This window comes from Agelaius tricolor, unplaced genomic scaffold (assembly GCF_023055355.1).
Source record: "Agelaius tricolor isolate 1412-34295 unplaced genomic scaffold, bAgeTri1.0.p SCAF_9, whole genome shotgun sequence".
NCBI lineage: Eukaryota > Metazoa > Chordata > Aves > Passeriformes > Icteridae > Agelaius > Agelaius tricolor.
In genome coordinates, this window is record NW_027269269.1 from 20,911,427 (window position 1) to 20,935,810 (window position 24,384).

Sequence of the window (24,384 nt, forward strand, 5' to 3'; positions counted from 1 at the left end):
CAAATATCAGTGCAATTGCAAAGACGCTTTTAAGTAGGAGAGAAAAAATTGCATTCTTTTGTCATGGCACAGATGTCATGAACTGCTCACAAAATCTTCACCAGCAGAGTTCTCCAAGGCTGATGAATGTGTGTGGCATGATGGGGAGTGCATGAACAGCTGTAGAAGACAACTGTCATGGCAAAGGGCCACTTCACATATAGTGGAGTGAAAATAGAGGCTTCTTAGACATCATAGACCTCCTCATCCACAGCAGGACCAACCTCTCCACAGAGCTGGCGGAAGGTGTTGCGCCTCAGGATCTCCCAGCCACGGTGAGAACTAGTTCTGGATGTGCTCCGTGACAGTGACAGAGCAGACATTTCCTTCTTGCACAAGGTGTCCCCGTTGGTTTCCAGCTTTTCTGAACCTTTGTCATAGTTATCCCTATCCTGAACCTTAAATGCCTCTGTGTACCGCATCATCTTGTGCTTGTTGGGATCAACCCTGTCTTCAATTCTGGAAGAGGATTAGAAAATATAAACTGAATGAAGCAGAACAGTGATAGTTCATCAACAAAACCCCTCCAAAAAACAAGGCTACTGACACAGATATTCCAGAAAAATCTGCACAGGAAACTGATTATAGGCAGGACGCTAGAGGCTGCTAGTACAGTTATCTCCAAGACCTTTGTCCTCATCATTGACTTCAGTACCTTTGTCTGCCCATGGTTTCTTGTCCTTTAACAAATCCATAGTGATTTGCCCTTTCCATTTTGCCGGCTGTAAGCAATTGGAAGACCTTGATATATGCATATATTCATATATATGCACATATTAATTTATTTTCTCTGTTCTTGTCTTTCCTCCTCTGATACTCTATGGCTGCTAGCCTCAGGATGTCACTCATCTCTTGCTGAACTTTTATTTAACTGCTCCACTTCCACCAAACCTCTACATTACTTACAGATTGTCTTCTGAATTACTATCCCACACATATATAAGGAACACCCATGTGATTTGACAGAACTAAATCACAGCACTCTTTCCTCACAGCATCCAGAGAATAATTGGCATTGCCAATTATTCCCAGTGACTTTTTGGGACGTTGCTCTTGCAATATATTTCTATATTTCATGCCTTGGACTGAAAGTGTTGCATATTGGCACCACTTTAGGTCTGCTTTTTCTGCCCAGTAAATAAGAAAATCCACAAGGCTCAATATGTCTGCAAAACCTACAGTTTTCGAAGTCCTGTGCAGGGCCAGGAGTTGGAATTTGATGATCCTTGTGGGTCCCTTCCAACTCAGGATATTCTATGAGTCTATGAGTCTATGATTCATACAGCCACCACTCCCCCTTCTGGCTTTATCAGCAAAAGATGGCACAGTTAGAAAAGGAAAATGCTTAAAAGTTATTTCTTTTCTCACTCAGCAAAAATATTGAATAAAATCAGAAATAATGAGAAATTTAGTGTTATCCAGACTACTGACAGTTTTTTAGTTCAGTGCCTAAACTGAAATCCTGGACCTGTGCCTTTGCCACCTGACACAGTCATTGCAAAATATAACGTATTTACTAGGTTCACTTGAGAAAGAAATTTTAATTTTAATTATTCCTGTTCTGATTTTGAGTCATTCACAAGGCAGCTCCATGCTGTTGAATGCCTGATAGATTGATTCTGCCTCTGCCATTTCATGTATCTAAGGGACAGGGACGGCCAACCAAGCCCAGCAGTGAAGTTCAGTGATAGTCATTACAAGAAGTTTGAAAGAAAAATTCAGGTCTTATAATGAATGCAGTTTTCTGTCCAATGTGACTACTGGATGAGAAGGCATCAGCTGATTTCACAAGGAAATGCACAGCAGAGTTTTCTGAGGGGGACAGTGCTTGTCTATCTATCAGTCACAGACAGAAAACAGACTGGGGTCTCTGTTCTGTAAGGACAGCACTTCAAACACTCCCCAGCCAACTGGAAAGGCTCCTTATTTACATCCACACGTTGGGTTCTTCTCGCTGGATCCTGACATGCAGACACTCCAAGGGAACTCACCTGAGATACCATCGGTCCCCCAGCCCGAACTCCCGCCCACAGATTCCCGAGCGGGGCCAGAGGCAGCGCGGCAGCTTCCGCTCCAACATCACAGTAGTAGCAACAACCTTTGGAACGAGAAAAAGGAAAATGCTCAGATGAATTAGAAAAAAAAAAATCAGACTCTCTTTCAAAAATATTCGTTTCATCAGCACTGACCCATACTGTACTTCATTACAGCTCCTTAAGGGAAAAAACAATTATAGAGTCTATACTCCATTTCAAATAAGGCAGTAACTAATTTAGGTCTAATTGTGACATGTTTTGAAGAAGTAATGGTGGTCTTAAAACTCTGTTCCATTTCCTTTCTTTTATACCTCATGGAAATGATGAGGATAATTAATTGCAAGCTAGAGAAGAGTTAAAATGGGTATCTATACCCATTTTAATTGTCATCAGAACTTGCACTGTGGCCACATGACTACATTTTACCATTTGTCTGACTTCTTTCTCACAGAAAAGCAGAGGAAAAGGATTTCCTGTTGATTAGCTATAGAACTGGCTTAATTTCTTTGCCTTTTGACCAAGACAGTCAGGCCAACTTCTTTTAGTGGATCGAAAGACATTTCTGGCCTTCCTGTAATCATTACCTAGTGTTCTATCCCCCTTCATTCAACCCCTATAATTATAATTTAACTCTCAGTTACACAGCAATGCGATTTGCAAAAAAAAAAAAAAGATGCAACTTCAATTCTATTTAACATGAGATTCCCCACAGGGAACAAACTTCTAGGGAGCCTGAACAAGAAAGGCTTGATGAGCTTTTAGCTGCTATTTGAAATAAGGTAGGAATGCCCACCTTAACTAGATTACCTGGGCTCTCCAGAGCTCATCCTGCTCGTGGGCCACTCTCCAGTGGGTGTCACCCATCATGGCAATTAACAAGTTGAGCATCAGGAGGGTGGCAATGATGGCAAAAGCAAAGTACACCACGCTGTACATAAAGGGCAGGTCCACATCGTAGTTTGCAGGGCCATCAATGATAGTAAGGAAGAGCTCAAAAGTGGTGAACAAGGACATGGGGTAGTTGTAGAACTGCCCAAGGTTTTCAGGGTTCTCTGTCTGGAAGATGATGTAAAAAGCTGGAAGAGGAGAAATCAGGATAAAAAAAGAGAGAGTTTAACAACAGGAATCACATTCCAGAAGGAATAACAGAATCCTATAAGAGATTCTGACCAAAAAAATGGTCTGGGCAGGACCTGCATGTGTTTCTATGTAAGGACAAATCACTGATTAGAATCACTGGTCTCAATGATAAAATGACCCAAAATTACTTTGATTATTTATTTATTTCTCAAAGTAGTATTTTTTTCATCCTCGAGAATATAATAAAGCTATGTGTGTTAATCAATTTTTCCAGAGAAAATATAATAAATGTTAAATATAAATATATATTTTTATAAATACATAAAAATATAATAAATAATAAAAAGTTCTTAAATCTTGACTTAAAAATATATGGAATTATCTGAATTATCCTAGTTTCTATGACCCTGGAAAGAGCAAGAAGTGAAAACAAAACTCATGGTTTGAGAACAGAAGTCAGTAGTGGGAAAATGACCATGCTCAGAGAATGCCCAGCTATTCAGAAGTCAATCAGATATTTAATCAAAACCCACATTCTTAATTCATACCAAAGCAGTTGGCAGGGGTAGCATATGATTATTTTCTCTTTGTAGACTCACCTGATGCAAAGCCTAATATCACCACAGCCATGAGCCAGCAAAAGCGCATGAGATCTCCAAATATCATCTGTAGAGCAAAGACAGAGCCACCATAAGGGCCAACTGTTCCACCAAGGCACAGTGCCACCCCATGTAAACATTTTTCCAGATTATAAGACCATGAGCAGACTAAAGGAAACCTTTGCACTAAAGAGAGAATGTGAAAGTTCTAAAACGCTCTGTGCAGACAAGAACCTGTCCATTTGGCATGAATGCAAAATTAAGCAAATAGTCCTGAGGGGGCAAAAAAGTATTCTTGCAGTTCTCCCTATCTGCAAAGAGGTGCCAGGATAGCCCATATTTGTTTGTGTCTCACACCTTCTGGATCATGATGGCGAAAGGTCCGAGCATCTGGAAGCCCCGAGCGAAGTACATGACGTTGCACCACCCCAGCACCAGGGCGAAGGACATGGGCACCACCTCCCCAGTTGTGCTGGTGAGGCGCATCACCATGGTCACCAGGATCATGCAAGCATAGGTGATGCTGCAAGGAAGAAGAGACAGCAAAAAGAAGTTCAGTAAAGGAAATATTAGCCGAGCCATTAAGAGAAATAAATCCAGAAAAAGAATACTCTAAAAAAAAACTGGAGAAAGTGACTCATATGGCAAAAGAGAGCAATGGAGAAAATGATAGACAATATATTTATTAAACTTATTATGTTCTATACTTACACAATTATGTGAAAAGGCCCTCCTAGGATTGTTTGTCCAAAGTATTTCGCTGCTCCAACTCTAAGGATATCTGGAATCTAAGAGAGACATCCTGTAAACTTAAGGACTCAGACAGTTTCCACAACACTACTAAATATCATAGCAACCACCAATATTCACAAGTTCTTAGGGTCAGCCCCATCTCCTTTGATGGATCAATTTCTATGCTACTTTAAAATTAGCGTGGTTGAGCCAGGTGGGCACTTGGGATGAGACCGAGACTGCTGAAAAATCTGAGAATGCTTGGGCAGATTAAGAGACTTGTCACAGAGAGATGCCTCAGTAATAAAGACAAAAAAGACCTTCTTGGGAAATCAAAGGATTTTGTTATAATTCACACTGTGTTGGTTGCAGATTTAGCCCCAGAGTCCTGACTAAGCACAGGAAGAAGGACTTGTCCTTCTGGAACATACCATAGAATTACCATAGAATCTAAACTATACACTGCACTCAAGCTGAGGTCACAGCATTGCAGAGCAGAGAGGGGGCAATCACCTCCTTTGGCCAGGTGTTACACTGTGCCTGATGCACCCTATATAGGCAGAAAGCTGCTTACAAGACCTGTTTTATTTTCAGTTCTTCCTGTCATCATTTTTTGAGTTTTCTCAAAAAAGTTTCAATCTTCTATTTCCTATTACAATAAAATCAAGTGGGGGGTAGTTGAGAAAGGCTCCTGTTACAAGTCTGTAGAGTAACTGACCTCCAATTAAATACATACTTTTCTGTTTATGCAGAGAAATCACTTTACCCAGGAGCCCTAAACACAGGAATATTTATGGGCGCTGGGTGAAGCAACATCTGGGAGTCAGCTGGACCATGGATGGTGCTAACAGGAACTGTGGATTACCCTGCAGACAGTATTTGAGAGTGTAACCAATCCTTCTAATTGCTTCTTCCGCACCTGGAGCCTTACTAGGACATTGCCACAGTCTCTGTCTCATCTAATAGATACTGTTGGCAATGCCTATTGCCATAGACCTATGCTGAAGCACTCAAGCAAATAAGCCCTACCAAGCAGTGAGCACAAATCCATGTTTGTCTAGTAAGTAAAATCTGCCTTGATGAAACCTGAAACTGTACAGCTGTTTCTCTTACCTCAAGGACCAAAATTACTACAGCTCCAATGACTGTGATCAGCTCCCCCACCAGCCTCAGCTCATCCTCATATGCCACATATGATTCCTGAAGAATAAAGTTAATGAAAATCAAAATTAAATTTTAAATAAAGTGAAAGTAAATTTTAAAAGAGGATGGGGGAGGAGAAAACCTGTTGTCACTTATAATAAACATGAGTAGACCTGGCAATGCCAGAGGAACCAGCCCAGCCACAGCAATGGAGCACAGAGCACACCTCCTATTCCTCCCTGACAAAGGTCAGCTGGCTGAGAAAAGGGAGGAGGACAGCTGCAATAGCTGAGGACTGGGCAAGGATTGGCCTTTCCAGTTAAGTAGGTTAGATGGGAATTGCCCAATGGGGGCTCTGACTCCTACAGCCACAGTACCTGGAGCATTTTCTGGACATAGATTGTGTTGTCCCTGCTGCTGGTTCTGTTGCCCGTGCGGGGTTTGAGGGGCCGGTAGACGCAGCACATGGTGAAGCAGACCATGTAGAGGATGTAGAACAAGGCCAGGAAACAGAAATAGGGACGACCATACATGTTCCACTTCAGGCTCACCAGCTCCTTCACAGGTGTTAGGTCCAAGATCTGGCGTGCCTGAGGAAGAGAGAAAGAAGGAATTAATTGCCAAAAGTGCGTTGTCTCATAAACAGCATTTGCAAGTCTTCCTGAGAGAGTGTTAACAAACTATTCTCATCTGCCCTATTAAGCATTATGAAACTGAATTTACTTTGCAAAAGTGGAATGATCTAGCGGGCATTGGATTTTCCCAATCTGACAATGAAGAGCTTTGAAAAAAAGAAATATATCCTGCAGAGAACAGCTGTTGAGTACCAGTGGAAAAGCATATTAGATAATGGAATAAATTTGTCCTCTGTGTAGGAACATAGAACTGAGGATGACAGAATACTCCTGTTAGTACAACAACACAAGTTTCTGTATCACTTTAAAATAAGAAAACTGAAACATTTTCCTAAAAGATATTTGTACTTGTCTGATGCTCTATGGCTTATGTAAAAATACTGCCTTTTAAGTTTCTGCCTTATTATCTGGATGATAATTAATTGAGTTGCCTATATCAAGCCTTCAGCTTACACTAGAGGACTGACAGAGCACAAGTAGGAGAGACAGGTGTACGTTACAACCTATGAATTTGAACCACACACCACACACTTTATTAAATATTTCTAGGCTTACTTTCTGTTGTTCTGTTAGGGACCACTGCAGTAAGTGAGAAGAAAATGTGAGTCAAATTGTTGTGACTGGATTACTTTAAAGAAAAACTACTTAATGCACTCTGGATGTTTTTCTTCTCTTCCTACAATGCCCTGTTTCCTCTAAGTCAGCCAAAAATTGCTGAGTGCACAAAGTGCAGGGAATGTTTCCATAAATGGACAAGACTCCAGCAAAACTCTTGAATGGTCTATGAAACATCATAAAGGATCAAAACTGCTTGAGAGAGACTCCACCTCTGGGTATTCTGGTTTCTGCAGAAGTCAGTATTCCAGAATTCTTTGCATAGGAGAGTAAATTTCATTTTCAAAGGAATAATACAAGTTTGAAGCTTACTATAATCTTCCCATAGCTTAGTTCCTATCTATTTTTTTACTTTTCAAGTACTTCAGGATCAGAAAATATATCTTAGTACCTATGTATGTATGCATTCCCCTTAATACAAGAGGAACCTGCTTCTGTCTGGGGGCTAAAGGTGCTTCTCTAGTCCAATACTGAACTGGGAGGGGAAGATGGGGTGGGGGTCACTCAGGGCATTCTTCTAGAGAGACAGCAAACATTTTGGGCTAAACATATAAATTGCAAAAAAGAATTACTAGCTATGCATCAAAAATTGCAACTGCATATAAGGAAGAACATTCTGGAAAATAAATCATTATATCTCTTGATATTTGGGGACATCTTATCCTCTGAAATTAGGATTCTTGGATCTGCATGCACTATATGAATGCTTTGGGATAAGAGAGGCCCAATATTCTGCTTTCTTTTTAGAATTATGGTTTAGTCTTCTAAAGCAGACAACTTCTTAGCCTGTTATATTTTTTGACATGGACTGCTTTTCCCTGGATTTCTATATGTATCCCCACTCACAGAAATTTAGGATTTCACATAAAAGCAAATGGGAGCTCCATAGACATAGCAGCTCCATAGCAAAGCTCTCCAGAAGCACAAACTTCAGTTAGAAAGGTTTGACTAAAATTTTGATAGGTGGAAATAACACAGGATGGGCAGAACTGTGCTAATTGAAGTGTCTTCTGATTCATTTCCTGTCCTGTTAGGATTATTTAAGGTCATTGCAACTGATGGGGTTGTGTACCTTGAAAGTCCTAGGGAGATCTATCAAAGCTCACCATTACACTTAGCTATTTTTGTCTTATTAATCCCTTTACAAGCTTTTGAGCCTACAGCAGAGATAATTCACCCACTTTGTTTTGAGTCATAACCTGTCATTAAATGAAGGGAATAATAACAGCGAGTGGTTTTTAAATGCACTCCACTTTAGGATTTCTGAATGTACTCCTGTCTCACAGGGATATTCGGAGAGTTAATCAGTATCACAGGTACAGGAAGATACTTGCTAGAGGTACTCTACAGGTTCTTAGTGTATCTTTGAGCCTGCTGAGAGAAAACCCTTTTCTGTAGTTTGTTCATATCTAGTTCTTTCAATAACCTTCAATTTTCACACCTCAGAAGAAACCGTATGTAAAACCATCAGATGTAGCCAGACCATTAATAAACCCCCATACTTCACGAGTCCTCTGCAGCTCATGGTACTAAGTCCTTGCTCTATGGATTGTATCAGTGAGCTTGAACCCTCAAACTCATCATTATTCCCCTTCTATGATCACCATGGTCTGCACACAGAATGCACGCAGTGCAGTACCTCTCTCTTCTTGGTGGATACTATGAGCTCAAGGAAGGACTGATCTTCAGCCCAGGAGTCAATCTCTGTGATATCATACAGCACAGTGCTCAAGGGGCCAAAGGACCAGAGATTCTGCTTCCGCTTCTGCATTAGATATTGAAACATCTGAGGAGAAAAGAAGGGAGGCAAGGATATAGGATATCAGAAGCTTTCCAGTATATAGTGTATTTGCAATTAGAACAAGTAAAATTGTTCAAAACCCTCAATTATGACATGTTTTCCTTGAACTTGGTAGCTGTTGTGGTTCTCATATCTCTTGGGAACAATTACAGCAGGTTAAGAAGTGGAAGAAATTTTTCTGATTCCCATTTGATTATTAGTTCATGCTTGACGTAAAGGATGAGTTATTTTTACTCTATATTATAATCAAACTACTAAAGTTACTTGACACAGTTATAGTTCCTGACAATAGACTTCAGATGGAATTACATGTTGATTAGAAAAAAAATGTTTTAATACTCTTCTACAAGACATCAGAAAAGTGGTGTGACAAGGGAAATGATCCTGTCTCTTGTGAATCTACAGAAGTAACACTAAACAACTTTGACTTCTTAGTGAGTGGAAGGATGAGGGTTTGCATTAAATGCTAAGATTTTTTCTGTGAATAAATGCCTGTGGGTATCCAAAGAGGTTTCTCATGTGTCACATTTAAAGTAATGAAATCTAGACAAACAAGACAATAATTTCTGAGAGTCTTTTGAAAAATTACTTGGGTTAAATGTTAACACTTTCTGTTAACACCTGTTTAACTCAAATGCTCCAAAAATTGGGGAAAAATATCTATTCTTTAAGCACTCATTTCTTTCATTAGGATAAAGAAATTTCTTATAAGGGTTTTTGGGACCTACATAAGACTTCTGGAAAAAAAATCTTGTTACATATCTCCTACCCACTAAGAACAGGCACAAACACCCTTGCTCTCAAGGGTTATTGTTATTTCAAGGTCTTCATTTCTTTTGCACAGAGGTACCAGCGTCACACAAACTCACCACAGTGTTGCCCTCAACTCCAGCCAGTTTGAATGGACTAAGCCCCTCATTGTTAGGAATCAGTTCAAGTGACCCTGGTCCCTCTTTGTTTCTGTCATAGGAAAGTATCAGGCTGTACATGTGGCAGGCAAACGTCTTATTAGGTTGGAGAACCAGGATGTGAAGAACAGTGTTACCTATGAAGGAAGCAGACTGGATGAAGCATCTGGAATGGCCCAGCCCTGTGCAAAGACTGAGAATGGACTGATGGCTTTTATTTTCCTCATATCCCTCATCCCACAGCTGTTTCTAGTGAGAGAAGAATATTTGCATGCATGGATGACAGCCTGAATTAAAATGTCCAGATCGACTCTGTTGAGCCCCACAGCACATACCCAGAGAATCTTGAGCTTTAATGTCAGCTCCATTTTCAATGAGCAGCTGCACAATTTCCTCATTTCCCACACAGGCAGCAAAAGATAAAACATGTTCTCCTGAAATTAAAGGAATGGGGAGAAACAGCATTAGGGATCCAGGAGGTAGGAGAGGTTGAAGCATGCTGAGGGAAAGCTATCCATGCTATGAAGCCGTAGGATATGAAAGGAGGAGTTACTTTAGGTAACTTGTAAATTTCCTGCCCCACTTCTTATCTTAATCAGAAAGGTTAAAGACGACCTGTCCCACACAACACTAAAAGGAAGAAATGTTCTTTTCAGTGGTTTACCTCCATAAGAAGGTTGACATGTAATTTGCTGCTAGGAAGACACTAAATTACAATTTTTATACAATACATGTATTTATTTGCATACATGCCAATCTACTAAAATGTGTATTGTTTGTATTCACATAACATTCACACACTCAGAGGAAGTCTTACTCTCTGCTAAAAGGTGTATGTCTGATGACACAGAGATAGGAGCCTCTGCTTATCCACTTTAGATGGGGACTAAAGTAAGGCTCCCCATGTCCCCTCACCACTCTGCTGGTTCCCTCCTATAGCAGCAAGGGGAGAAGTTAAGGCTGTACCAAAATAGAAAAGGTTCTGGGAGCTGCGCCTGAAGAAGTGCCCAGTGGCCCTTGCTGTGCTGGCATTGGCTCCTCTCTTAAGCAAAGCCTTCACCAACATGGTGTTCTGGTTGGCTGCTGCAATGTGGAGAGCTGTCTGCCCTGCAAGACACAGAAACAAAACCATGTCTTTCAAGAAAGCAACTTCAGGCTGATCAGCAGCCTGAAGTTCACATGTTAGTCATGGTAAATGGACAGCAGCTACAGGAATTGGCTTTGAAGTTATCCCTGTTGTGCCCAAAGTGTTATGCTAGAGATTTTCCAGAGGTTTCGTTCTACTTATATATTTTCATTAATTTATTAAAACTGACTTCAAAAGTGCTAAAAAATCCCAACAGGGTGCATTCTCTAGACTTTTTTTTTCTAGGAAAAATCAAGACATGTCACTCTCTCCTGAGAAGCAAACAGAAAGTCGTGAGATTGACTATGCTTCCTTTCATAAGAAATGAAGATAAAGTCAAGACAAAACTCCAGAAGACTTCCTCTAATCCTTCAAACTAGGCTTTAGAATGTCAAAAACCCCATTATTATTATTTTGTTGTTTTTGAGATTCAGACTGGAATTTCTGTGTACTCAACCAGAAGCATTCTTTAAAAATCTGGGTAAGAGTCTAGCCTTAAAAGCAGTGACCACATTTCTCATTTTCTCAACCGAATAACTACTTTTTCTCCTTTCAGAGGAGGTCAGGCAGATATCCCTTTTTTTACAAACACGTATGTCAGAAAGCAAACTGTATATATCCTTGCAATCCCTTTCCAATCAATTGCAATTCCCTGGTCAAGGCCTTTGCATGTTTGCACATGTGTACTCATGTTTAATATAATTCCACCTTCCAAGAAAGGTCAGAAGCCATTTCCATGTTGGTTTTGCTGTGTAAGAGGTCAGCAACATATTGAACCAGGAACCATATAAGCCAGTTTCCCAAATGTACAAGTAGTACTTCCTCTCCCCTCCTGCAAGGAATCCTGCCCATCCTTATTCCCAGTGATATTACCTTCATAAAGTTCTGATGTCATCCTCTCATTGATAAGCTCAGGAGCTGCTTCCATCAGAGCCACTGCTGCCTCCAAGTTATCATACATGGCAGCTACATGAAGGGCAGTCTCTCCCACCGCGCCTAGAAACAGTAGGACAAGCATGAGAATCGTCGAGACGTTCAACTGTACAGAAAGCAGAAAAAAAAAAGGCAGAAATAGATTCACTGATGTGTGGTATTACAGGAGGGCTATGTCCTCCCTTGAGCAGTGCCTGGTACAGCCACACAACTGCACAGTCTCTGTCCTTCACTTCAACAAAATCTGAAAACTGAGCAGAAACTTCAGGTGTCTGTAAGTGACGGGCGACCTCAGGCATGAAGTAAATGAGCACAACCAATTCAGAAAAATCACTTTGTTGCAAAGCTGCTGACATAGAGTTAAGTCATCTGAGACTGCTGATGCAAATGTTTTAGCAAACTAACAAGCTGCTCACTGTAGGAAGTTCTAGCCTTCCACAGAAAACCATTTTTCTCAAGTAATCCCAGTTACCTCTCTGATAGATATCACATGTTCCGTCAGTGAGAAGTTTCCTAATGGCAGCAAGGTTGTTCTCTTTGGCAGCCTGGAGGAGTGGGGATTCCCAGATCCTGGAGTCAAGAAAAAAGTGGCTGATAAGGAACAAAGTCAAACACACAGTGCCTCTCTCCAGAGCTAGCATGGCCTTTGCTGAGACAGTTTGTATCCTGAACAATTTCACTGAAAAATCAGCAATGCACATCTACCATCTGAGGTATTCTTTGAATGCAAAAGAGGAAAAAAAAAAAAACCAAAACAGGAAAAAGCAGAGCAATGCAATTCTAAAAACACACCTAAATTCATCTCTTGGTTTACTGGTGCTGAGCCATATGGTGGCAGCAGAGGGAAAGCTGCCTAAACCAAAATGTTTATTGTTTTTATATCCTACTTTTTGAGGCACAGAAATAGTGAATGATGGGTCATTGAAGCCCTTCTGCAAGGAGTTATCTCAGGAGCCAGAAAAAGCCAGTTGCTTCTTCACACAACACAATCAATTAAGAAAAGGTTGTTGTCTGAATTGCTGCCATAGTGGATAGAAAAGGGAAAACAGGAATTCCATCTGTAACCTGGCAACACTTCCTATAATTAAGAGACTGAGCTCTGAAATGCAGTTCTTCCATATACAAAGTTATGGAGAAAAATTTGACAGCTTAGCTATACTACTTTTTTCTCTAGTGCTGAGAGAACTGAGGAAACTGTTGAGAACTGAAATATGTTCATGTCCTGGGAAAGAGCATGCACTCAAACAAGTTCCAGACAGAGTGGTTCACTTATAGCTGAAGCATGTCCTCGAGTCTTCCATGAGGATCTGGGTTATTTGAGTGTATCTTTTGGGCTTGATGAAGAATTTCCAAGTACAGCCACCAAACTTCACTACAGCAAGGTCTTTGGAAGCAAACAACAGGTCAAGGGAGGTGAGCCTCCCCCTCTACTCAGCTCTGGTGAGGCCATACCTAGAGCCCTGTATCCAGGTCTTAGGATCTTCAGTACAAAAACAAATTGAGCTACTGGAGAGAGTTCAGCAAAAGGCAAAAAATTATAATGGAACAGAACATCTCTCAGATGAGGAAAAGCTGAGAGAACTATGACTGTTTAGTCTAGAAAAGAGAAGGCTCAGGTGGTGTTCCTATCAATTTGTGTTAGTACCTGAAGAGAGCTACCTGCAGTGTTTGCTCAGCATCCAAACAAGGTTTGCCAATGTTTGAAATCATGAACTGACCACACAAAATTAAAAAAATAACAAAATCTACAAAATTGAGGTAAATATTTCTGTTATCCTTGAGTATTTTCAGGTTCGTCTTTTAAATCATAAATCGAAAAATGGTTTGAAGTGGGCTTTTAGATTTCTTGATTTTATACAAATAAAGAATTATAGGTATCCATATTCAGGAGATAAAGATTAAAGGGGAAGAAAGCCTCTCAAACCAAAAGAAAAAAATTATGTCTCATGAGTTTTCGGTATGAAAGAGAATCCTCTCTCCCAACAAGACAAGGTCAGTTTTAGATCTCTGTTCAAATTAAAATTTTGTGCTTTTATCTCACCCCTGCTGTTTTCTAGTACAGATGTTTAATTTGATCTTAATTATCTAGCGTGGCCCAGGTCAGGCTGCAATGTGTGATGTGGAATAAGTCTAAGGATTACAGTAGAAAATGACAAATTCAAGCTGATATGAACCAGCCCTTGTTTTTCTACCAGCCTCTATCTGGTATCCAGTCCCTTTACTACTATCTAGCAACTGGCAATAATTGTCTTAAGCACTCCTCCCAAAAACCCACGTGGGACAAATACATTAGTCAAACCATACACCTGCAGATACAGTAAATGCTTCCTCCTGGTGATGTTCCATGTATTCTGGCATTATTTAGTTACAAGATTTTGGGGATAAATCCTACATAAAGCAATAGATGCCTTGCATTAAGTGGTAACACTGATGTGAGGATACATTACCTGTGGATATAACTCTGTTATAAGCCACAATAAAACCCACATCAGAGACACAGAGAATATGAATGGCCCATTGCAAAAAATGTCTTGCAACTCAGGCATCTTAAGTACAGGACAGTTTAACAATAAAACAACAGGAAAGCAGGCAACATGAATTATGTGGCCCACAGGAATATGTATTTCTTGCTTTATATTATCTTATGAACAACAAGATATTGAATCTAAAAGAAATTTATATGCTATTATCTCTGGATTTAATCCACTTGAAATGTGAGAGCTCTGCTCTCCTTTATAGTGGAAAGACACTGGAGATACTTGAAAAAATTTGGGGGATAAAGCAAAACAAAAAATATCAGAATTATACAGATAAATAGAAATCATTTGAGTAAGTGTAAATTAAGGGACATGGGCTACAAGTAATCGAAGCATAAGTGAACATCACGTTTATCATTCCACAAAATGAGCACTTCCTGTCACCAAAAACACCCCATAGTCTAAGTCACTAGAAACTAAACTAGAAAACCCTTCAAATGCAGAGAGAAATAAAAACATTCAGGATAAAAAGAACCATCCTCAACAAATCAGAGAGCCATTCTGAGATATTTTTATATGTCCTTCACACTCCCAGTTAGGGAAGTCTTCCTTCTATAGCTTACTCATGCGTCAGTTTCATTACTAACTAATGACAAGATGATTTGATGAGGAGATTGCATCTAGGACCAAACAAACAGGAACTAAATGAAGAGGCACTCTAAGCAAAAGTCTTAAGATTCGGTGTTAGTGAAGTCAGCTTGCCACCTCTGCCACTATTTTGGCTAAGAAAGACTCTGTGGTTCTGGAAAAGACAAGTTTCAGAGGCAGGAAGTGGGGACAAGGTGGGGTTTCAATAGTATAAACAATGCTACAATTAATATGTTGATACTTTACTGGGTAAGCCTTTATCCCTCAAATGACCTCAGAGAGAAGGAAGGATTGGGCAAGAGACAACATGGGAGGACACAAACACAATATCTTTCTCTCAAAAATTACCAAAGTTCTTGTAAACAACGAATTAAATCACGATACTGCTATGAGGAAGGCACCTAAAAAATATTATGCTCAGCTTTTGGAAACTGAGGGCAAAATTGTCAAACATTTCTTCTTATTGCAGCAACCTTCAACTGGGCTTAAAATGCCAGACATCTCAGGCCAAAGAGCAAATCAGAAGAGGAACTCAGAAATGCTGGCAGATGTCATGGCACACTGCTTCTGAAGTCTCAAAGGTTTGTGAGTTACATGTTCCTGGCATATGCTTTTACTCTAATTTAATTTTCTGTCTGATAATTGGGGAAACATTTTAACCTCATTTAAAACATACCATTCTAATTATCAACTAATTTTTAATACATTGCAGCAATGTACTGAGCATATAAATGTCAAAAACTAGGGGAAGCAAATTTGCTACTATAAAAAATTAAACGAAGTCACCTGAATTTAGAACCTTCAAAACATTTTCAATTATTTAACTTCTGCATATTTAACCAACTTTCTTTCTGACAGATCAAGCACAGCACAAGAGTTTTGCATTTTACTACTTGGGGCCCTTTGAGTGTCAAAGCAGCAGCTGGCAAAATCTGTAACTTAAGTCTCTTAACAGAGCTTCCTACAGTAGATGCTTAGCTTCCAGAAAGCACCATTATGTCACTGAACAGTGAGGCTGGCTTTCAGAAAACCATTCAGCAGACATATCCGGACTCCCTGAGACGATAATTCAGCACATCTAAGTTAAGCTCCTCTTCTAATGCTGTTCATCCCTTTCAACAGGTATGGAATCATGGAACACTAAGCTCCTGATTTACCCAGCTAAGTGAAGTTTGTAACACTAGGCAGACTGGATGTTGCCTTACAGGATCAGTTTAGGTTAAGCACAGCTCAGTAGCAAACCAGTAATTCCGAGGGGCAAGGAGAACCACAAGAGTATCCTCCTGGATGTGCTCCTGGGTTCTTCTTGCTGAGCTAAGGAATGTGTCAGTGTGGAGGCATTAGTGAGCCTTGGTCATGCATTAGTGAGCCTTGGCCATGCCTTACTATCAGCCAGTTTTCTTCACAGGTGATTCCATGAGGTGCTCAGGAAGCCGTGAGCTGTTTTTCCAATATAGGTGAGGGCAAAATCAGGAACACCCGAAAATCCATTGTGAAACAAAGAGAAGATAAAATGTAGGTCAGATTCTGACTGAGGGAGTCATGTAAAACAGTTCTAAACAAGGTTAAAGATTTCACAAGCACTTTCTGCTGGTAATATGTACCCTTTTAGCTTCTTAAGCACTTCTTTTGGAGTGCAGCCTGCTCATTTCACTCATGGAGAGATAGAGAATGCAAAGACGAGTAAATAAGTCTTAATTTCATTATAAAAAGAAGAATTTGGGTTGCTATGATTATTCTTTCAGAACAGGGAAATATGTTAAGTATGTGATCTGTCTGGACAACAACCAATCTGAAGATTCTATTTCACGACTGAACTCACCAGAAATGCAATGAAGCATCTCTTTCTGTTCTTCCCTTATCAGATTCTACAACTTCAATCATTTACTATATGGAATTTCCCCATTCTTTGCTCTAATTTGCTTCCAGCTTCAAGCTTTATGCCCATAAAGAGTCAGTTCCTGGGGTTCTCAAGTGGTTATTTTAACCTAAGCTATAAATTCATTATCAGAATATTATATTAGCTTAAGATTCAGTGTTTCCCTGTTGTGCTCAGAATATCCATGCTCCAAAATGAATCATGAAATTGCCAGAGGAGATTCATGTTCTCCCCTCCTTCTGCTAGCATGTGCATGTAAAAGTGAGAAAGCCTTCAGGAGAGCAGAGGGCTGCTCAGAGGAAGCCAACCAACTGAAAGAGGATCAAAGCAATCACCTAGCAAGATGCCAAAGAAGGAGTTAGGGAATAATTGCCCCAAGTGAAAAGGAGCCAGATAACAGGGGCTTGGACAATCAACAGGGTCAGCAAATTTCTTCAGCATCAGCAACAAGACTCAGCACCTGGGACCTCTTCCTCATGTATGTCAAAGCCCCTTCAGCTGAGAGTAAACAGAGCTTCTCAGGAAATAAATTAAATAGGTTAATAATTGCCAATGTTACTAAACAAGAAACTGATAGGGAATTCTTATGCTGTCAGATATTTAACTATCTGCCACACAAAGCAATAGAAATCTTGATCAGTCATTTCCAGCAGGGCATTCTGCTTGCATTAACATATTGTTTTTTTCTAATTCTGCACCTGAGAGCATTGTAAGAATAATCTCATGCTAGAACTGTTTTAATGGTTCAGAAGTTGTTAGTTGTTATTTATTATCACTGAAGCAGTCATAAAAGAAATTTTTTCTCTGATGTATAACTTCATTTTGCATCAAAACTTCCAGCCCTCCTCAAGAGGGATTTTCTTGCAGTTTTATTCCAGGTTGTGTTCCTCACCCTGTGTCTAAAAACTTTTTTTCTAACAGCTTTTGAATTTTTTTGGGGGGGGAGAGGGGGGTGGGGGGGTTGGTTCAGGGCAAAAATTTCATGTTTTCTTCTTTATATGGAAACCTATGGTCAAGTTTAGGAAATCAAATAACTTCCTAAATCTACAAGCCTGAGATGCATCTTAGGCTGAGATTGGGTGTGTGTATGTCTCTACATTGCTGGGGAAACACGACTTCTGGAGGATCTTTACACTTGTGAAATTAGGGAGATTGTTTTCCATTTTAATCTCAAAACCTTCGTTAGGATGAAGGTGTATCAGTAGAATAAAAGACCAGAAATGCTGCTATTGATGCTTTTGATTTTATTTCATGCACAGCAGCCAATTGTTCTTTGCATCTTGACTACTCAGAAGCACTGTTGTTGAAACAAGCTATAAATGAAGTGCTGGAACTGAAAGCTGGCATCTTTATTTGGCTGTCACTTTTGGGAGCAAACAAACCAATTAGTACTGACAGGCATTGTGGATTTTAAGACAGGACAATCCTACGTTAAATTGTGGGATTAAAACTCAGTAATGTTGTTTAGACAAATGAACAGCCAAACGATGGGAACATCTCATTCACTACCAGCTTGAGAAAGATTTGTGTAGAAGCTGAAGGCTCTCTGTGTCCCTGCACAGCTCTTAAACAAAGCAGTTCACCTGCATTAGGCTGAGCTGCTTCCTTATTTGTGCCACATTGTTTCCAGGGTAAGCAAAGCACCTTGCTCTGGGACACTAAAGAGCCACTAAAGAATTTGGAAACCGAAGGTTTTATTGTGACGTCTTTGGAATGACCATAGCTCTCTGCACGTTATGCAAATTGTGCTTTACTTGCTATTTACCAATCAAAGTTATGAATACAGGCAATAGCAGGAGGAAAAATACTACCTTATTGTTATACATTTACAAGTACTGTTACCATGTACTCACTTGTTCTAATTTATGTATTGCTTATTTTTTATGAGCAGTGCAATTCTCATAGGGTGGATTTTCTAAAATCACATTGTAGAAGGAATTTGTTCACATTTCCTTGGAAACTCTTGCACTGAAAATAATTTCTAGAGGATCTATTACACTGTGACAGACATGTGATCCTTCTTCACCTCTATCAGGCCCAAATTTTCATAAGCATTCATCTTTCTGTTCTCCATCATTATCAATTATGTTGAGGGATTATGCTCATATGCTTCAGGCTGTGCAGATCCCAGAGTTTGCTTCCAAAGATGATTCTAGAGAGGACATATGAGATGTGACCACTGTCCCTGGGACTCCACATTGAGCTACAGGCTGTTTAAAAAGGATAGTCTTCAACAGAGAGAAACCAGAAGATTAAGACCAAATAAACTCTAAATCCTCTTCAGTGTTAGGAGACTGTATTGCATTTTCTGAACTTGGATTCCCCTGGGGAAATATTATAGAGTGCAATATTAACCCCTTTCTGTGAATAATGCTGAGATCTACTGCTAGTAAGATTCAAAGGACTGTTTTACACCAAGAAAGAGAATGAACATCACTGCCAGGGAAGGTGACAACTACCAAAACAATCAGTTTTCAGGTATTATCACCAGTCCTCAGACAGGAAAAAAAAGCCTTGTTCTTCTCTTGCAGACTTTCTGTGTGTGATCAGAGAATGCCAGTTAAACAGTAACATATTTACCACTGGCTTTCAATAAGACAATAGTAGAATTCAATCACTGCTAATTACTGTATTTATTCCAACACCATTTTCACTAAGAAGAACTCAAGCTGAAGCCACAACACTGCAGTTCTATACCACAAAATGACAGGACACAGCAAAAGCCCTTTTGGCTTACAACAGTTTTTCCACAAAAGCAGAGGTTTCACAAGAGTAGTTCCCACACACCAGTCACCAAAGCTTTTCCTGCTGTGTTTTTCTATCTGTACATAACTAAAAATGTGAAAGCAATAAAACCAGTCCTCTGAAAAATATTCATTTTTTTTCTCTCCTCAGACTCTGAGCATCCCTGGGGACAAGAAAGGAAAGAGTAGGATAATAGGAGGAAGAGCTGGTCCTGTCCCTCTTTAGCAAAAGATTTTTCACATATTGGCACCATGTAATTTGTGACCAAATAGCAGGAGGCTAATCCGTGTTAGTTAAAAGCTGTGGGAAATATATAGACCTAAAATGGAAGGGAACAATCATGTCCCCATGCAACCCTGATTTTACAGAGAATATTGTGCTCACTGCATGTGTTTTACAGGGAGCTTTATAAAGAAACACAGAAAGTTTACTTCGGGGCCAGTGGGATTGCGCTACAGTGATCTAAGAGAAGTTTATGCAGAAGGGTTTATATGACCAACATTTTTTATGTTTTCCTCCATCAAAACACAAGATGCTCATGGGCCTGTGGCACATGACTCATGAGGACCAATAAGCAAAGAGAAGTGGCAATCTGACAGGAGCCTGTGAAAGGGAGCAACAAAAAGGAAAGGACCAAACCCCTCTTGGCAACAGCAGATGGTAAACAAGCACAGGAAGATCATCAAAATCAGGTTGAATATTTGGGAAAAAACAAACAAACAAACTCTTTCACTAGGAGGTTACTACAGCACTGCAACAGGTACCTAAAGATATGGTGGAATCTCTGACCTGGGAAGCTTTCAAGACTGAGCTAGACAGAGCTTAAGCAATGTGATCTGTTGCTGGCAAGAGTTCAGCTTCAAGTTGGAGGTTAGATGGAGATCAGCAGAGCCTCCTTCCACATCTCTTTGACTTAAAAATATGAAGATAATTTTATAATCATAAAAAATAATGTATTCCAATTTATTGCTAATTAGTATTAATTATTAGTATGTAGTCAATATAATTAATTTGATATATTAATATATTTAAGCTTCTATTTTGTATTCATTTGGATCTTACATAATCTGCTGAGAACTTATTTTTCAGTAACCTATGATGCTTTTCATGAACACATCAAAATGTAAACAATTTAGCATTCCACAGAAACACTATTGTTCCCATTGTCCCTCACATTTTAAGTGTATTTAAGTCCCACTGCCCTGAAGTAAACTGGTACAGGCTTTATTACTTGGCCAGAAGCTAGATAACAATACAATTCTTTCCCTAAAGGTGTACTTTTGTCCCTCTTAATCTGCTTCTTTGCATATTTCTATACATTTATGTACATATACATATGTATAGATAGATTTTGTCCCCACAGATGCTCAGAGTTATGCATGGAAAGAAAAAACAGATTTTACAAGCAACTGGAAGCAATTTGTTATTTGAGTACTGAGCATTTGTGCATGCAGAAATGACAATGAAAAGCAGATCCAGCTGTATTTCCATGAATAGTCCCACATTTCTGTGTGTGGAGGGAGCAGCCCTGCACAGCAGTAACAAACAGCCTTCAGTGCTCACATGGGAAGACACAGCCAATCTTCTGGATAATCTAAGGTCTAAGAGGAGTCACTGTACATGCTGTCACCAAGGTCAGAGGTCTGAGAAACCACAGTCTGACCCAGGAATTGACTGACCCCCCAAAACGTTTAAAAACATTAAGCCTACTCTATCCCACAGTAAGAGCAACCTTTAGAGAGACAGAAAGCAAAATCCTGACAAAAAAGCACCACTATTTCAGCTGACTGCAGCCTATGCATCACACACACTCCTAATATAATAATAATGTTGATGATAATGATGACAATAATAATAACAATTAAAAACAAACCTTCATTATTTTCCTGTGAGTTTTACCAATGAAGCAGGAAAGACAAGAGAATACATTATTAATTTGTGACTGATGTCCTGCACTCAGGGTAATTCAATTGCAACCTGGTAAATCTACCTGTGAAAGCAGATAAGATTGGAACTCCAGAAGCATTCCACCTTGAAAGAAGAAATCTGATAGAGAAAAGTGCTCCAGGGTTGTTTAAAGTTTATCTACTGGCAGAAAAGCCTAAGGGGGAAGAGTGAGAATCAGCTACAGGGAGAGCAGCAGAAGGAAGAGAAGACAAGAAGGCTGAAGTGCACCGTACCTTTTCTGCTGGAGTAAGTAGATTTCATCCAGATGTTTATCCCAGGATTTTTTGCCTTGCAGCTTCTGACTTAGTCCATTCCATATCCGGGAATAGAAGGGATTGCTCTCCCCAAATAAAGGGACCCCCATATCACGTTCCCTTTCCTTTCTTGCCTGGCTGCCTGAAAGCCAGCAGTCCCCACTTAGGGAAAAAGTCAGGAAAGGCTTACAGCAGGTCACCACTCCGCCCCCAGTTACTTACAGAGGAGACTGTCAGTCAGCTGCATCAGCTGATCAAAGTACTTGTAAAAACACACAATAAAATCAGTTGTTCCTAGCAGACCATACCTTGAGCCTCATCAATTACTTAGTTTCCAAAATAGCCCAACCCAAAGGTGTGTCTGATTTGGAAGTAGCTCGCCAGCAGCCTACCCCTCAAAAAGACCCTGTACAGCAACTGAAGAATTCATACAGCATTAAGGTCCTAGGCTTCTACTATTTTGATTCTGAAATCTATGCTTTAGAAGCCATCATCCTCCTTTTGTATCTCTGAATTCCTCTGGAAAGCAACATGTAAGCAATTTTGAAATAGACAGCTGAGCAAGTCAGGCAAAACACCTTTAAGGTGAGTGAACATGTGGGAACGTGCCCTAAAAGACACAGGGCTCTGGGAAGGTGGCAGAGAAGAGGACACACCTCCCACTTCAGCTGTCTGCAAATCCCATTAAAGAAATTATCCTTACAGACTCCACCTTCTCCTCATAAAACAAAATCACCTCACTCCACAAGCTGGAAGAAGAGTTTATGTAGATTAATGTGTAAACTTTACACATTTCATTTTCATTTAATGTTCTACAAACTCTCCTTATTTCATCTTATTTCTTCCAGAAAAATCTTATTTAGGAAAGGGATGAGAATTTCCATTTAACATAACCTGTTTTGTTTTGTTTTTTTATTTATTTAACAAAAACTTGATTTTGGCACAGAAAAATATATTCAGGGTCAGAGAGTATTTGCAAAGCAGTCGACCAAATATGAAAATGAAGTGATGAGACATCCTTCTTTGTGTGAAGAAACTGGAAGCTATGAGGGAGAAAACAAAAAAGCAAGAGTAAAAAAAAAAAAAATAAAGAGAAAAGGAAAGGAAAAACCTTCTAGTTTCTAATCTTCTTTCCCTAAAGACTTGTCCCAATGTTTTTGCACCTTGAATGAACAGAAATATCACTTCATTCCTACTCCTGCGGTAGTGGAAAAGAATTGTGTTTAGGGTGCCTCAACTGTGACAGAATCAGAAGGTAAGAGAGAGAAGTGTATATAGCAAAAGGACTGAGTAATCTCTTTGAAATTCCTGGTTTATTTAGAGGTTTCTTAGAACTATAAAACCAGGATTAACATCCAAACTTCCGTAAATTCATGATGTATCCTATCCTATAAAATCGGAAATTGCCACACAAAAAAGCAATGCTTTAAGGCAAACCTGAGGGATCATACCCTATAATGTCAAATTCACTGAGTTGACTTGATCTAGGAGAAAGTGTTTAGCTGACACTTTATATGGGAAATATATATATGGGAACAATGGGAAGAATAAATTTATTGCTACTTTGAGAGGTTAGAGTTTATACCAGCCAGGTGTTTTGAGCATATGTTGTGGTTTTAATAGGTTTTTTAAGAATATCAATAATGAGTCCCTCCTAACACTGTGAGGAGTGGGGGAAGCAACTCCTCTTGAAGTTGAGAAAGGTATTTAGACACTGAGGTGTTAATAGCCTCTCTCAGACGAACAGAATCTCTATTTCTCCCAAGCAGAGAATACTTCCCACTGTCTCTCCAAGGAAGCCCTAGAAGGGAGGCACCAGCAGGGCAGGAAAGCAGTGATTTATTCCTGCCTCCTCTGGGCAGCGCTGCCACCCTGACAGCAGCTCTGGGGGACAAGAGGTGAGGAACAGTCAGACAGCAGGCTGAGGAAGGTGTGTTCTTGGCTAAGCATGGAGGCACCAGCTGCAGCAGCCAGGGCAGTCCCAGCTGCTGCAAACCTGTGTCTCACTCAGGTGGACTCACCACATGGCCGTGGGCGGCTCATCACAGCTCTCATCACGGCTCCAGACTGCACTAAAGCTGGCTCGATAGTTTTCCTCTGCCCACTTGTATGAACATGAAGTCTAATAATGCACAGAGTTGTTACAGTGTTTTCTTGCAATTCATGGTAGAGGGCATTTTCAGCAGAAATAAAATATGGAGATGAAAGGTTGGTGAAGGAGATGAAAGGTGGATGAAGTATGCAAGTGTATGATAGGGACTGAAACCTCTTTAGCACATCATGACCATACCACTTAAGCACTGCTGGGCTTTCAGTCTAGCAGGCTGTAAATAGCTTTATTCAAAAACTAAGGACCTGATAAGGTCTTGCAGTTGAGATGTGAATTGTAGGTCTAACAGTTATGGTGTATGTGGTTTTATACCTGATAGGTGCTTTTAGGTCTCTGAATCAGCTCCCGAGTCATGTTGTGACTGGCTTCTAGCCCTTTAGCTCCTGACATTATTTTAGCTCTACTTGTTCCTTGTTCCAAGCTCCCACTGCAAATACTGTCTTTATCCTGGTTGCCAGTGATGCCCTTTACTGGTGTATGCCTTGACTTCTCTTGTTTCTGAAATGGGGTAATTCTGACTGACCTGGTTCCTGGACTCTCTTGATTCCAGCTTGACCCCTTCTAACAAATATGACAGCAGATGTCAACATCTCCTTCCACACAAATTCCCTTCCATATCCATAGGCAATCCATAGCAATGTAAGCATGAAGAAATGCAAAGCACAACCTGTCCAAAT

The 24,384-nt window shown here is 40.0% G+C and overlaps 1 protein-coding gene across 1 annotated transcript; it reads right to left on the reverse strand.

The window, feature by feature from the left end:
* Nucleotides 1-224: 224 nt before the first annotated feature.
* Nucleotides 225-21,707, reverse strand: LOC139593175 (transient receptor potential cation channel subfamily V member 6-like). The gene is made up of 15 exons (XM_071433874.1): nt 21,577-21,707; nt 12,120-12,217; nt 11,588-11,710; nt 10,555-10,695; nt 9,924-10,022; nt 9,550-9,725; nt 8,519-8,665; nt 6,007-6,219; nt 5,600-5,686; nt 4,466-4,542; nt 4,112-4,277; nt 3,755-3,821; nt 2,883-3,151; nt 2,031-2,137; nt 225-498 (listed from the first exon to the last, which is right to left on the reverse strand). The coding sequence occupies exons 1-15, from the start codon at nt 21,705-21,707 to the stop codon at nt 225-227; spliced, it is 2,175 nt and encodes a 724-aa protein (XP_071289975.1).
* Between the last annotated feature and the right edge of the window lie 2,677 nt (nt 21,708-24,384).

Excerpts from the sequence above, each read along its gene's own strand:
- LOC139593175 (XM_071433874.1), bottom strand. The coding sequence starts at position 21,707 with ATGGGGGTCCCTTTATTTGGGGAGAGCAATCCCTTCTATTCCCGGATA. Across the intron at positions 3,152-3,754 it reads GATATTAGGCTTTGCATCAG|CTTTTTACATCATCTTCCAG; the intron begins GTGAGTCTACAA and ends CTCCTCTTCCAG. Across the intron at positions 499-2,030 it reads GGGGACCGATGGTATCTCAG|AATTGAAGACAGGGTTGATC; the intron begins GTGAGTTCCCTT and ends ATCCTCTTCCAG.